This window comes from Rhineura floridana, chromosome 2 (assembly GCF_030035675.1).
Source record: "Rhineura floridana isolate rRhiFlo1 chromosome 2, rRhiFlo1.hap2, whole genome shotgun sequence".
NCBI lineage: Eukaryota > Metazoa > Chordata > Lepidosauria > Squamata > Rhineuridae > Rhineura > Rhineura floridana.
This window is the reverse complement of record NC_084481.1, coordinates 154,189,868-154,204,883: the sequence shown is the minus strand read 5'-3', so window position 1 is coordinate 154,204,883 and position 15,016 is coordinate 154,189,868. Positions and strand designations below refer to the sequence as shown.

Below are 15,016 nucleotides of genomic sequence, written 5' to 3'. Positions count from 1 at the left end.
CTCTTTTAGTTTACTGTTAATTTTAATTATCTTTTGAATGTTTTAACTGTTTTTAAACTGTTTTGATAATTTTAATATTTCTTGTAAACCACTTAGAGGTTTTATGGCAAACAAATAATACACACATTTTGTTAAATAAAAAAAAATCTATTTCTCATTTCCTGAAACTTGGCATACTCTTCTTGTTTTGGTATCATATTCATATTCCAGTTTGGGCTGTCATCAATAAATGTATTACAAATAGTACATGCCTTAAGATCTAAATATACAAAAGGGACAAAATATTACTCAACTGGTGTAGGAAGGGGATTGAAGAACCCCTCCCCCATTCAAAAGAAATCATAACTATGCCTTGCAATTGATGGAGAGAGGTGGGCAAACTACAGGGCTCTATGACTGAGAGCCTCATTACCTGACTCATTCTCTTAAGCTAAACATCAAGTTGACTTTTGTTTCTGTTTCTGGGGGACTGTTTTCAGGGTTGCTCCCAATATTGCATTTTTGTCAGCCCCTTTTTTTCTTCTCTAAGAGAGAGAAATGTATGAAGCTCTATGGCCAGATTGTATATAAATTTGGAGGTCTTGATTGCTACTTGCCTTTGATACCTTGGGTGAGAGATAAGGGAAGTGGGTGATATTTATAGGAGACCCTCATGTTTCTACTATTTTTTCCTTCTTTTCATTTTAAAAGAGAGGAAGGAATAGATTAAATGTCGTTGTCTGGTCTGTTAGAAAGTTGGAGAAAATTATTTCTATAACCCCCAGGTTGAGAGCCTCCAAATTGAGGATAGATTCCAGCCTCCACCTTTCCCGAATGAGAGATGAAGAGGGAGTGTGTGATATGAATGTTTTATCTAAGGTGTGTTTGCAATATTGTTGTTTGCATGTATGTATTTGTTCAGGATTGCCTGGGTCTCATGGTGTAGATTTTTGAGCTTGCTGGCTAAGGATGCAGGATTGAATTATGGGAGTGCTTACACACGAGTGGAAATTGTGATTTCAAGGTGTGCTAGAACAGTACATCTTGAGTATATTGGTTCAGATATAAGTGTGCTGATCATGTAATGGTGTGCTTGAGTAAAACTGAATGGCATGTATATTTAGCTGTAGATTAGTTAGATTAAGTTGTGCTTATTGCTATATACAGGGCTGGCAATTTAATTGGATTGAATTGTTCAGTGCCATGATCCATTCATGTATAGCAATTGGGAAGAGTGGGATGATTTCTTTTTGCTTAATTATTAATCATGTTATTTATACTTTTTAGTTGATTTTCATTTGTAATTTAATTCCCGATGTTTCGAGAATATTTTGTTTAGTTGTTTACTGTTTTCTATGAATTTTCCTTGTATTTTTGTAGCTGATTTTTATGTGTAATGTTTATTTTGATACTAAAAAGGATGTTCTATTTAGCTGTTGATTGTGTTTTATAGAATGTAGAAATTCCTTGGTATTTTTGTATTTGTTGTTTATTTAAGATGCTTTCACCTATGTTGTAAACAGCTTAGAAATCTGTTTAAATGAAAACAGCATATAAGTTGTCCAAATAAATAATAAACAAAATTATCCTAGGTCTTTACCAAGTCCATAACCTAATATCTATTATATAACATCACACCCATACTCTAATTATTCCAAACAGACATGGGGGAAAAATCTGCACCCATCATTCCACATTCCAAAACCTTTTTAAATGTGAAAGTTGGACAGAAAAAAGCAGATAAAAGAAAAATCAACTCATTTGAAATGTGGCGTTGGAAGAGAGCTTTGCGCATACCATGGACTGAGAAAAAGACAAATAATTGGGTGTTAGAACAAATTAAACCAGAACTATCACTAGAAGCTAAAGTGATGAAATTGAGGTTATCATACTTTGGACACATCGTGAGAAGACATGATTCACTAGAAAAGACAGTAATGCTGGGAAAAACAGAAGGGAGTAGAAAAAGAGAAAGGCCAAACAAGAGATGGATTGATTCCATAAAGGAAGCCACAGACCTGAACTTACAAGATCTGAACAGGGTGGTTCACGACAGATGCTCTTGGAGGTCACTGATTCATAGGGTTGCCATAAGTCGTAATCAACTTGAAGGCACATAACAACAACAACAACAATCTTTGTGCAATGCGTATCATTTTATGTGTGTTTCTTTTAAGTTCAAGCACAAAGTAAGATTCCCATTTGTTCTGGGGGGGAAATGGAGGGCAATTCTTAATTAGATACATCTTGGTGCTCCCCACTACAAGAAACCCCAATTTAGTCAGCTCATCCATTACCCATCCTAACCACACCATGTACCCAAACACAGGACTTTTATTCTGTTGTTTATCCAAACCCACTGGTTTTGGAAATCTTTGGAATTCCTTTTCAAAGTCTAATCTCACTCACAAGGGCATTGGTCTTCAAACTACCAAGAAGCTGACACACAGATGCTTGAAACCAGAGACGACCTTCAAGGGGCAAGGCTGGGAATGGTAGCAGACCCAGTCTAAGGGCTATTGGCAACCAACAGCTACTATAAAAGGCTTGAAGGCCAGTGAGTAGCCAATGCAGAAGCAATCATCACAGGTGAAGCTTTTTTGGCAGTAGGGGCAGAAAGAGCCTGATGGAAGTAAGTGGGTTGATGCCCAACAGATTTGTACTGTAGTTTCCCATATATGGCTCTAAACCAGTGGTTCCCAAGCTTTGAGTATGGAACCCCCTTTGTAAGCTCAAAAAAATTTGAGACCCCCCGCCATTGTAATTTTAATCTCTGTTAATTGAAAAAATGGTGCATGGCAAAATCACATCTCCAAATATCCCTTTCCATAAAAAGCTCCCTGCAGACAGGGAGGTGTTGCTTCCTTTTCTTAATGCAAAGGTCCAATCAAATTGGATTCCCCCTCCCCTCAACAGTCTAAAGATGTACAGTCCTGTCTCCCAGCACCAGTGGTTTACAGTGTTGGGCTAAGATCCAGATTCAAATCTCCACTCAGCCATGAAGCCTGCTGGGTGACCTTGGCCCAGACATAGTCACTCAACCTGACCTATCTCACACGGTTGGTGTAAGGATAAAATGGAAGGGGGGGAACCATGTGCACCACCTTGAGCAACTTGGAGGAAAGGTGGGATATAAATGCAATAATAATTAAATAAATAAATACATTTCAGCTGCAGTATGTGGACCCCAGCCTCAGATAACCTAAGCTTTTTTTAAAATCACCACCATCATCGAGAAGCAGCAATGTAGTAGTGGTGGGGATGCTAGATTGTGAAGACAAAAGGGTGGAGAGGTTGGGTTAGTGCTTTTAGGCCTTGGGATGATCATAAGAACCAGTAACTTGGTCAGCATGCACTTGGGGAGTGAGAGTGGAGCAGAAGATAGATCAGCAGACACACACACAGAAACACACCTGCCCCTCCTGCAAGCATCTGCAGGAGTGTATGCATTTGAGCACATGTGTTGCACCTCAGACGCAGGGAGAGTTAGATCAGGAAGAGAAGTCAGATGAGGATGAGGTTCCTGGGGGTGCTGGAAGAAGGGAGGGCTCTGACAGCCCACAGACTCCCATAGCCGGCACCCCCATCGAGGCAGTCCCAGTCCTGCCTGCGAGTCCCCCACCTGAACCATTGGGAAGCTGCCCTTCGCTCGCGCCAACTCCAGCCGTGCAGGAATCCCCGCCTGGCACTTCAAACGCTTCCCCACCAATCAGCATCCCACCTTCAGAGCCCGCATTGTCACCTAGCGAAGCCCCGCTGTCAGATGGGCCATCTGAGGCTCGCTCCCCCTTGCCCCGTGCAAAGAGGCACGAGAAGAGACTTTCAGAGGGTGGAACTCCATTGGAGCTGTCGTTTACGCGCGAAGGCTTTCCTACTTAAGCAGGTGCCCCCCAAGACTAGTGCTGAGTCAACTCTCCCCACACGCTACAGAGCCCACAGCCACATCTGCAGAACAGCAAGTACCATGGTTTGGCTTTGAGAAAGCTTGTACATTTGTGAGCCAGAGTGGGAAAAATGTTGTTGTACGATGCAATTACTGCCTTCCAAGGATCAAAAATCTGAGATCAGCTGTTTCCTCCTCATCCAATGTGAAGAAACATTTTGAGGTAAGCCTTTGTCATGCTGGTCCTCAAAGAGTGTCCATTGTCTATTTATGTTTAAATTGTGAAGTTCCTCTTCCATTTTTTCTTGGATTCATGCTTTGTTCTTCTTCCTCAGAGGGCACACCCTGAGAAGCTGAGAGCAATTGAAGAAGCAATAAAGGCAAGGAGACGTGGCCTTCCTGAACCAATGCATGACACCCCTCCTCCCAAAATGCTGAAGCAGCAGCAGACAACCCTTGAGAGGTGGGGTTCTGGCAGGGAGCCTGTCACCCAGAGCAATCTCGACAGGAGAATCATTGATTTCATTGTAGAGGAGACATTACCACTTCAGACCGTGGACAAACCATCATTCATTAATCTGGTTCGCACTGGACTCCCCAAAGATCTCACCATCATATGTGCCAAGACTCTGAGAGACAGAACTGAGAAGAGAGCATGCCACATGAAAGAAACTCTTGCAAACCGAATGGGTGCCGTGGCATATATAGCAACCACTGCAGATTGTTGGACCAATGGCAAGAAGAGTTACTTTGGGGTAACAGCCCACTGGATCAACCCAACTACCCTGAAACGTGAGCTCGGGGCCTTGGCTTGTAAGCGTCTGAAGGGGCGCCATACATACGATGTCCTTTCAAAAGCACTGCATGATGTACATGTGCAGTACAGGATCCACAACAAAGTTATGTGCACTACTACAGACAATGGCTCCAACTTTGTGAAAGCGTTCAGAGTTTTCATGGCCAAAGAACCAGTGGAAGCTGCAGGCACCAGTGACGATGATGGTGATAACCAGGAGGAGGAGGAGGCTGAGGTGGAGTTTGTGCCTATCTGTGAGATCCTGGACACAGGACCTGAGGCAGAGGAAGAAGCTGCAGATTCAGGAGAGGATTTTGTTTTACCACCACACCAGAGATGTGCTAGCCACACCCTCAACCTTGTGGCAACACAAGACATAGAGGCCATGCTTTCTGACTCCTCCAAAAGTAGTCTTCTTGGTCCTTTCAAGAAACAATTTCATTCCTTGATGGGAAAGTGCAGCAAGTTGTGGTCCAAGCAGAACCAGTCAGCACAGATTGCTGAGTATATCCATGCGCAATGTGGTATCTGAAGGTACCGAATAAGACCAGGTGGAATTCCACCTTTGATGCGTTGAATCAACTACATGAGCTCCTGTCAACTGTGCCACTAAAAATGCATGCCATAATGGACCGCTGCTCCTTGTCCAGGATCACAGCTGCTGAGATTGAAGTGGTACAGGAATACACAGAGATTATGGAGCCACTAGCCCAGTCCCTAGATATCCTGCAACGGGAGAACGGCATGTTCATGGGGTATTTGCTACCAACGCTCTGCAATCTGGACCGCAAGTTAGAAGGACTGGAAAACAAACCTGAGAGGTACACATACTGTTTTCAGCTGCTGAGAGGTGTGCGCGAAGCCCTAAGAAAGCGGTTTGCAGCTATCTGGGAGGACAAGAGGCTTCTTCTGGCAGCCTGCCTACACCCTCTCTTCAAACTAGATTGGCTGGAATCGTGTCAGGCCACCACCCATACCAACAAGTAAGAACATTAGGGAAGCCCTTTGGGTGGATTACTCCAAGGGAAATGTTGTCTCAAGGGAGGCATCAGAGGGCTTAAGGTGGTAGGCAGGGGCTGGGCCTTTTCTTCCTGGGGCTCCTCATCACAACCTTGGGTTGCTGCAGGTAATCCTTAAGGGTCTGCTGTGCTGCCCCATGAGTGTGGTGACTTGGTCACCTTCCTACCTTCCATGTCATCATCCACAGGCTCAGGCTGGACCCTGAACCAGGGGACATGACAAGCATCAGGAAATGAAGAGCAGATGATGGTTTCCTAACATATCTGTGTTAACATATCCTCTCTCTTTCTTAGATACACAATGGAAGCCTTGCTGAAAGCTGAAATAAAGATGGGTGTACTTAATGAGGACAGTGATCAGTCTTCAGATAAAGACCAGGAAGGAGATGACTTAGAAGATGACTTCTTTAACTTTCTGCCCCAGGGCAAGAAGTCAGCAGTGGACACTGCTGAGGAGGAACTGGTGAGGTACCTGAGGTCTCCCAGCAGGGAAGTGTCATCACTCCATGGCTTTCCACGTGTGCTGCGGTGTTTTTTGCAGCACAACACAGGCATGCCTTCAAGCGCCGCAGTAGAACGCCTGTTCAGTACTGGTGGCAACGTAATGACTGTAAAAAGACATTCCTTGTCTGACATGCTCTTTGAGCATCTTGTTCTTTTGAGACATGACAGAAACATATTATAAAAGCATTTCAAGTGTAAAATTTGATTTCAAGAGTTGGGGTATCTTCATTGCTTGGGGGGATGTGAGATTCTGTTATGCCATTATGTTAATCTTATGGATAAATTTTTTTATTCTACTACCCCTGTGTGTGTGTGTTTATTTTTAATATGTTTTAGGCTTCTTAGATGTGCAGCAGCCAAGGCCAGCACCTTGTAGGAGTTTTTTTAAAAAAGTAACTGAAATGTAATTGTAGTGATTACTTTTGAGAAAAAGTAAAGTAATCAGTTACTTTCAGAGCAATTGTAATTGTAACGGTAATTACTACTTTTTGGGCCAAGTAATTGTAACTGTAATTTATTACTTTTTAAAAGTAATCTTCCAAGCTCTGCTCTTGCTGCAGTCCCCCCATTTACTTTAGAAATACTCTCCTGTTGTGTTTTGCATTTACTTCATTTATAACCCACATTTTTTCCATGGAACTCAAAGGGAGTGCAATCCTCACAGAATCCTCAAGCCAACAAGCTCCAATTCAGTCACTTCTTAATCCCAAATCTTCTTATTTTTATTGTTATTATTTTAAAAATTTGTAGACCACCCATCATCACTTCAAGTGATCGCAGGGCAGTTGCCAATGGTACATAAAACACAACAAATGTATCAAACATATCCCAATGATTAAATCATTCAGACAAGCTAATCAACAGCTTGAGAATACTAAAATCAATGGATGATCTCATGAACTTCCTCCAAACAGAGGCTCACACAGTTATGTAAGCAATCATACATACATATTCAGGCAACCTTGATCCTGTTACTTAGCTTCCACACAGGTGCTGCATCAACGCCCTTCAAGCCATGCCCCAATTCTTTCCCGTATCAAGAGATTTTGGAGGCCAGTCATCTCACATTATCTTTATTGCTTGGGAAAAACATTAACAAAGAGTGTTTCCTTCTGCCTTTCCTCTGGATTTGAAAAAAAAATCTTACCACCTGGTCTTTTTCATTGTTTTCCCAGTTTCAGCAGAAGGCTTCCACAACTTCTAAGGCCCCATATGCATAAAAAATGCAATTGGAGTACATGGTGTATTTTTAACAGGTAGGTTACGCATGAACATCCCAAGGAATACGCTAAGTGAGTTCTGACAGGACACACAGTAGCAAGATCACCACACTTGTCATTACCATGCAATGCTTTGCACCAGAAACTGCATGCCATTGCTGGTACAATGAGTTGTGTACATAGTGCTATTTATTCCCTTACTACTAGTAAATACATTTTGGTTTATAATACTGCAGTGTTTTATCATCTATTCTCTTCTCAAGAGAGTTAATGTCAATGAGTTATCACTCCTGTCAAAGAAAGGTGGTACATCTGAAGCTAAAGGAGATTATCAAGTTCAATGTTTTGTCCAGCGGTTTCATAAAAATGTTTTGAAATAGTAAATGGAATAATTTCTACAATCAGAAGAAGACAGTGCTATTTTTGTTTTTTTAAACAGACATTTGTTTGTCTGGGCTTCAGCTTTCTCTTAAGTATGCATTTTTTTAAAATGGCAAAAGAAAAGCAGTCAGACTGGTTTAAAACTGGCCAGGTGGCAGCTCTCTTATATATTTATTTTATTTTATAGACAAGTACTGTGTGCTGAGTGTAGTACATTAAAGCTACCACAATGCTGGTGTTTTCCAGCTCATATCAGCTCTAAATGTTTTCAAAGTTGCCTTTACTGCCTTCTCGCCTGGTGCCTAGCTCATACTTGCAGTTTAGCATTCAGGTTCTCTGCTCTCACACCCCATCAATTTCCTTTTTCTCTTCTAAAGTGGTCTAGAATGGTTGAAGAAAACAGAAGAAAATACATCCGGAGATACTATGTAAAAGTAATACTACATAAAAATGTGTATTGCTGGTAGGATTTAAATTAGCAACAAAGGAGCATTGTTCATGTTGATAAAGCCGCAGTAGAGACACTATACTCTGCACAATCTCTCCCACTTGTCTTGGTGAAGCTGGAGGACACATCCATTTGTTACTAGCCAACAAGAGCAAACCACTGGCAACCTTTCCTATTTCAAGAAACCATTCTGCAGCAGGCACCATGAGAGGGTCGGATATGCTTATTTGAGTTTTACACCATATTCACCAAGGGCTTTACCATTCCACAAACCCCAACAATGTCTCACAGTCCATTTATTACTATCTCATAATCAGTATCAAAAGCTAACAAGATCAATTAGGGATTAATTAAGATAATTGTACCCAGTCTGATCAGAATCACTGACAAAAGCCATGGCAGTCTCAAGCTTAGACAAATCCATGGAGAATAAAGCTATCACCAGCTACTAACCATGATGGCTACGTTTTACTCCCATTGTCAGAGAAAGTATGCCTCTGAATACCAGTTGCCTCTAAATACAAGTGCGGAGAGAGCTGTTGCACTCAGGTCTTCCTTACAGACCTGCCAGAGGCATTTGTAGGTCACTGAGAGAACAGGATGTTGGACTAGACGGGCCTGACCCAGCAAGGCTCTTCTTATATTCTCAAGTGACACGTTCAGATTAGAAACCAGATTCTCAGTACAAATAACTGGTTGTCCAGGTGTGCATTAAGCTCCTGGGAAACCACTCACTCAGCAACATTTTCCCACACAGAGGAAGGTTCAAAATGGAACAGTGCATGGGGTAGAAATCCACAACTAAGTTAGAATGCACACACCCAAGCTAGAAGCCACAAAAACTACAGAAATACTTTGTTTGGGGTTGCTAATTTGTTCAGGGAGGGTAAACTGCACAGGATAGCAGCCTTATTAATACTGAATATCCAACTATTTATCAACTCAAAAAGAAACCTACAGATCTTGTTCCCTTTACAAGAGCCCTAATACATTATTAAATACAAAATTCCTAAAACAAATAATCTAATAAAAGCATTTCACGCCAAACAGTATTGATACATTAAACATGTCTTATCATTATACTCTACAGATGGCTTGCAAACACTCATAATATAATATTTGCATTATTTTTTTTTTACTTCAAATAAGAACCAGAGGTATCATTTTAGTTCTATAATTCAGCCTGAACAGTCTCAGAAAGATAGTACATGTTTGTTTAGTATTAGAATGGTCTGTATTTATTGCACAAATATAATCTCAAAAATAATGGGTTTGGAGGAGAATGTTCAAGCAACCCAGATAAGTATAAACAAAAAATCTAATTCTGATTGCCATTCTGACTTGCTTTGCAAACTTTGATAAATCAATTTCCTTGATCACTCAGAAGAGACTGAATACACCAACATATAAGTGTGTATATTCTCTTTTCACATAGTTGGTAATGCCAACTACTTCTCATATATCAGGTGCGGACCAGAGAGAGGGCATTTTCGATTGTGGCCCCCACCCTCTGGAACTTGCTTCCTTTTGATCTTCGACATGCCTCCTCCCTGATGGGTTTTCGCCGAGCCTTAAAGACCTGGCAATTCAGGCAGGCCTATAGGATTTCTAGGGGGGATTAGTTTTTATGATTTATTAATTGAAGGATGTTTTAGATGAATGGATGATTGTGGTTTTTTAACTTGTATATGTATTTTATATTGTTGTACGTCGCCTAGAGTGTCCGTTAGCTCGGACAGATAGGCCACTCAAAAATAAAATTTATTATTATTATTATTATATATGTTACTGTCAATATTTATCCAACCACTAGGTCTGCATGTGCACATTTCTGGAACTGTCTTTATACAATATTTTGTACCAATTTATTTAAACAAAAAACAACAGCCTTAAGGCTTTAATCCTATGCATGCTTATTTGCAAGTAAATTCAATTGAACTAATTGGGACTTGCTTCTACTTTCAAAGGTTATGTGTATCTTTAAAGTTACTGTACGAGTTAGAGCAGGGGTAGCCAACACAGTGCCTTCCTGATTTTTGAACAATTCCCATCATTACCAAGCATCAGGGATGGAAGCTGTAGTTCACAACACTTGCATGGCATCACATTGGCTACCCTTGACTTAGAGCAATAGAAATGTATGCGTACAGTGCTCTAGTGCAGGCATGAAGAACATGTGGCTCTCCAGATATTGCTTAACTACAACTCCTACATCCCTGACCATTGGCTGGAAATGACAGGGTTTGAACTCCCAACAACACCTGGAAGGCCAAATTCGCCCTGCCTATCCTGTAATGAGCGCTACTAGTTTTGAGAAGGCCACTATCAAAAGATATATTGCCAGAAGGCCACTATCCAAGTTCTAAATATGTTGAGCTTTTCTAAATGCACATCAGAAGTCCTTTTAATGATTCAGAATAACCTGCAACTCTTTCAGGGGCTATAAGCCTGTGTACACTTTATTTCAATGTGGCTTATACCCAGGTAGTCAGTCAGAATATTGTTGTGTTTAAACTAAAGGTCATAACATGGCCATGCAATGTTTTTAAGGCTATTAAGGTTGATCTGACACAATAAGGAAATTCTTACAACCAATGACAAGGAATCAACGTAAGAAGATCCTTCTGGATCAAATCAAAGGCCTATCTAGTCCAGTATTGTGTTGTCAGGATAGCAAATGAGATGAAGACCAAAGGAAGACATGAGCACAAGAGCCCTCTCTGCTGTTGCTCCTTAACAAATGATACTCAGGGGCATGCTGCATCTGATCTTGGAGATAGTTGTCACTGGCATAATTATCCTTCATAAATTCATCTAATCCTTTTCAGAGCGATCACTACATCCTGTGGTGGTGGATCCTAATTTAACTTTCATGTTGTGTGAAGAAATTTTTTTGTCTGTCCTGAATCTCCAACCATTCAGCTTCACTGGATGACCCTAGAACTTGAAGAAGGAAAAAAATTCTCCCAGCCTACTTTTCTCCACACCACGCATCGTTTTATCGCTCTCTATCATGTTCCCTCATCCTCCCTTCTTGCCTTTTTTCTCACACACACACACAAACTTCAGACGTTATAGTCTTTCCTTGTAGTGGAGTTGCTCCGTATTTGGTTGGTATTTTCCGCTACCTAAATAATAGGTTTATCATTTTTATTTCTGCCTCTCTAAAGGAAAGAGAACGGGAACATGTAAAAGGAATGAGGACCCACATACTCCCGACTGTTACTTCCCTCCCCCCCCAAAAATAATCGTGGATGAGTTTAAAAAAACCAAAGGTTCACATACCGACGCAAACCTCACTGCCCACGCACCCGCACTAAGTACTCATACACATACAAATTAAATCTCTTGCGTGGCCCCCATTTTAGTTCAAAGTGTCCGTCTAACACCAACACAGGGAACAGCCTCTTGGGGCAACGTTCTCAGAATCGCTGCCACCTTCTCGTGCATGTTGTACACGGAAGTTAAGCTCCACTGACTAGGACAGTGCCTGTTCTCCCCTCGCTATTAAAAACAAAAAGAACTGTCGCCTGAACAACGCACAACCCTCTAGCCTCGCACGCCCTCCTCTCTTTTCCGCGGCGCTTCCAAAGTCACTCTGTTCTTTCGCGACCCCGCCCCTACGTTCCATCCCCGAACGCTCGCTGTCCTCTGCGGCCGTCCATTGGGCCACGGCTGCGTCACTCACCGGATGTAGGGTAACAACTAGAAAAGGAAGGGGGGAGGAGGGGAGGAGGGGAAAAAAAGAGAGAGAAGCAGCAGTAGAGAGGAGGCGACGGCTGTGGCTGTAAAAGTGGTGGTAGTAAAGGAAGGGACCTAGCTCAACACTCGCCCCAGCAGCGAAGGGGGGGGGAAGAAAAGCGAGGGGGCTACTTACTTACCTGCCCAGCCGGCCGCGCCCTACGCCACTACTAGGCGAGGTGTAGAAAGAACCCCCCTCCGTAGTCACCCCGCTTCTTAGCAAAGGCTTCATCCGCGACTCCCCAAGCCGGCGCTTGCTTTCCTCCCGCCCGCGCTCCGCAGCCATTTTCGTGGCCACCTTGGCTACCGAAGGGCTGACTCACCTCGGCGCTGCGGGGCCCTGGCTTGTCTGGGGGCAACCCAGCTCTTCCCGCGGCGACCCGATTCACCTTCCTCGTCGCCGTCCTACTCCTTCGGCGCCGGCCCGGCCTGCCCAGGCAGGCTCGCTAGTCCCAGGCGAGGATAAGTCCCGGGGCCGGGCCGGACTTGGTGGCAGAGAAGGAGGCGGCAGCTGCGGCGGCGGCTCCCTCCCTCCCGGCCGTGACCACCATCTTATTAGCACAGGAAATGACATGGCGAACGGAAGAGAGGGGCGTTCGGGGGCCGAGCCCGGGGACCCCCCGAACCGGGAGGAGGAGGAGGGAAGCGACGCGGGCTGGCTGGTTGGATTCGAGGCCCAGCCTCGGCGCTAGGGGGGAATCTTTCCCTCCCCCGAAATACCTTGCCTCGGCTCCTATACTTTCTTTTTCGCTCGCCTGGCAGCTAAAAACCCCTCGCTTCCCTCCCCGCCATACTCCTTCGATTCCTGCAGCCGCAGGAATCTGCCCCAGAAACAGAATCACGTACACAATAAATGCAAGTGAAGGAACAACCTGTGCTTACATCTCGCAGTTGTGTGTGTGTGTGTGTTGGGGAGGGGGATTTTTCTTGCTTCCCACCCCAAAACAAAAGTTTACGGTTGCCTGGGGTAGTTTGTCCTTCCATCTTTGCTTTCTACAGCCTGATCCTACGCATGTTTTCTCGGAACTCCCACGCCCAGTATTCAAAGTGTTATTGCGGATAACACTACAGTCCGAGCCTGTGCATGTTTTCTCGGGAGTAAGTCACCACCACCACCCATTCAAAAAGATTTAACTCCTGTACCAGTGGAAAGGATTGCAGCCCAATCCTATACATGTTTTTTTCAGAAGTAGGTGTAACTGAGATGAGTGGAATTCACTCTCCTGTGAAAGAATTCGGTCGTCTTTGTTCCAATTAGCATAGCCACTGTTTATCATTTTAAAGCTAAAACAAATCCCTTGTGAGAGGGAGATGTTCCATGCTTCTGGTGCTAGAATTATCAATAATAATTAGCAAGAGGGTGCATTGATGCCACATAGTAGTGATATATCTGAATTTTACATTTGATGGAATGTGTTTCTTGGGCTGAAAATTAGACCTGTGTTTTAAAATTACTTTCCTGGGGAAGATTTACTATGAACAAGCATTGCCTGGCTGGACCAGATCAACGTGCATTTAACACAACATTCTGTTTGCAGCAGCTTGCCATGAACATCTTGAGAAGCTTGGAAGCGTATAAATGCGATGGTCATTCTCTATTTTCAGTATGTGGTACTCATATTTATATATGAGTTAAGAACATAAGAACATATGTTATGTTATGTTATCAGTTATGAACAGAGGTTCAATTTGGGCAGTATGGCTTATATCTTTTGAAAGATTAATGCATACGTTTCATTAAAATGCATCTAAACTAGTGACTTCTGTCAGTGAATTACATACTTGAATTATGCATCATGTGAAGTATTTCAGTTAGCTTATGGCCAATTAGTATGCATCCTAAGAGCATAGGAAGCTTACCTTATACCAAGTCAGACCATTGGTCCATCTAACTCAGTACTGTTGACTCTGCTGGCAGCAGCGCTTGGGGTTTTCCACTGAGGACATTCCCAGTCCATCCTGGAGATACCAAGGATTGAACCAGGGACCTTCTGTATACAGAGCAGATTCTCTATCACTGAGCTGAAACCTTTCCTGATCCTATGCATATTTACTTAGAGGTACGAACTATTCTACCTACTTTGCTGGTAGAAGTAGTAGAATCCTGGACTATACCACTTAAACCTGCATTCCAGACTTCAGGTGGTCAGGTGTCCTATTTTTGAATGCTACTCAGAAAAAGTGAACTAGCATATTAGGGAGAAGACTATGGTAAACTTTTCTCCTTGGTAGACTAGTTCACTGCAAGGAGAAAGTATGATTTGTTATGTTTATTTTAACATAAGGAGTTTTTAAAAAATCTTGATGTCTCAGGTGATATACTCTACAATTCTACCATTTTAGGCTGCAATCCTAATCCCATTTACCTCAGAGTAAGCCCTGTTGAATTCAGTGTACCTTACTTCTGAGTAGATATGGTTAGGATTGTGCTGTAAGTCACAAAGTTATATGGTGTTTTTGCCCAAATAAATGTGGATAGTAGCCTTAATGGCATGGTACTGACTTCTAGTACAAAGAAAAAGGGAAGTATTTTGACGCACACTCTCCCCATTTCACAGTTTTTAGATCTCAGTCTGATGCTTTTTACTAAATTAACAGTGCAATCCTAACCATGTCTACTCAGAAGTAAGGCCTGTTGAATTAAATATTGCTTTCTCCCAGGTAAGTGGGGTTAGGATTGCAATTTACAGGTCTGAATGCTGTAGCCTTCATAATGAAGTTTCTCCAACCCCTAATTCGCCATGTAAGCCGTTCATGTATGTGCATGTTAATGGGAATTTAGTAGGAGTTATTCCCAAGGAAATGTGCATAGGATCATAGCCTTAGGTTTCCTTGTCTACCTTTTGGATATCCTGTTTGAGATGGGGCAACCAGAACAGCAAACAGTATTCCGAAATGTGGCCATAATGATTTATATAGTGGGATGAATACATTTGTTTCTAATTTAAAACCCTTTACCAATAATTTCCCACACTGAGCTTGCCCTTTTCATCCTGCAATGTGCTACTGATGCGCTTTTCACCATGCTTTCTGAGTAAAATCAGC

At 42.6% G+C, this 15,016-nt stretch overlaps 1 protein-coding gene across 5 annotated transcripts in view; it reads right to left on the bottom strand.

The window, feature by feature from the left end:
• LOC133377234 (zinc finger protein 862-like) overlaps positions 1-12,970 on the bottom strand; it is a 68,284-nt gene extending 55,314 nt beyond the window's left edge. For 2 of the 5 annotated variants that reach the window (XM_061610841.1, XM_061610845.1), the window contains exon 1: positions 12,854-12,970. In XM_061610841.1, coding sequence (XP_061466825.1) covers positions 12,854-12,955 — 102 coding nt within the window. In that variant the 5' untranslated portion in view covers positions 12,956-12,970. The other 3 variants (XM_061610842.1, XM_061610844.1, XM_061610843.1) reach the window with 3 other exon arrangements.
• Between the last annotated feature and the right edge of the window lie 2,046 nt (positions 12,971-15,016).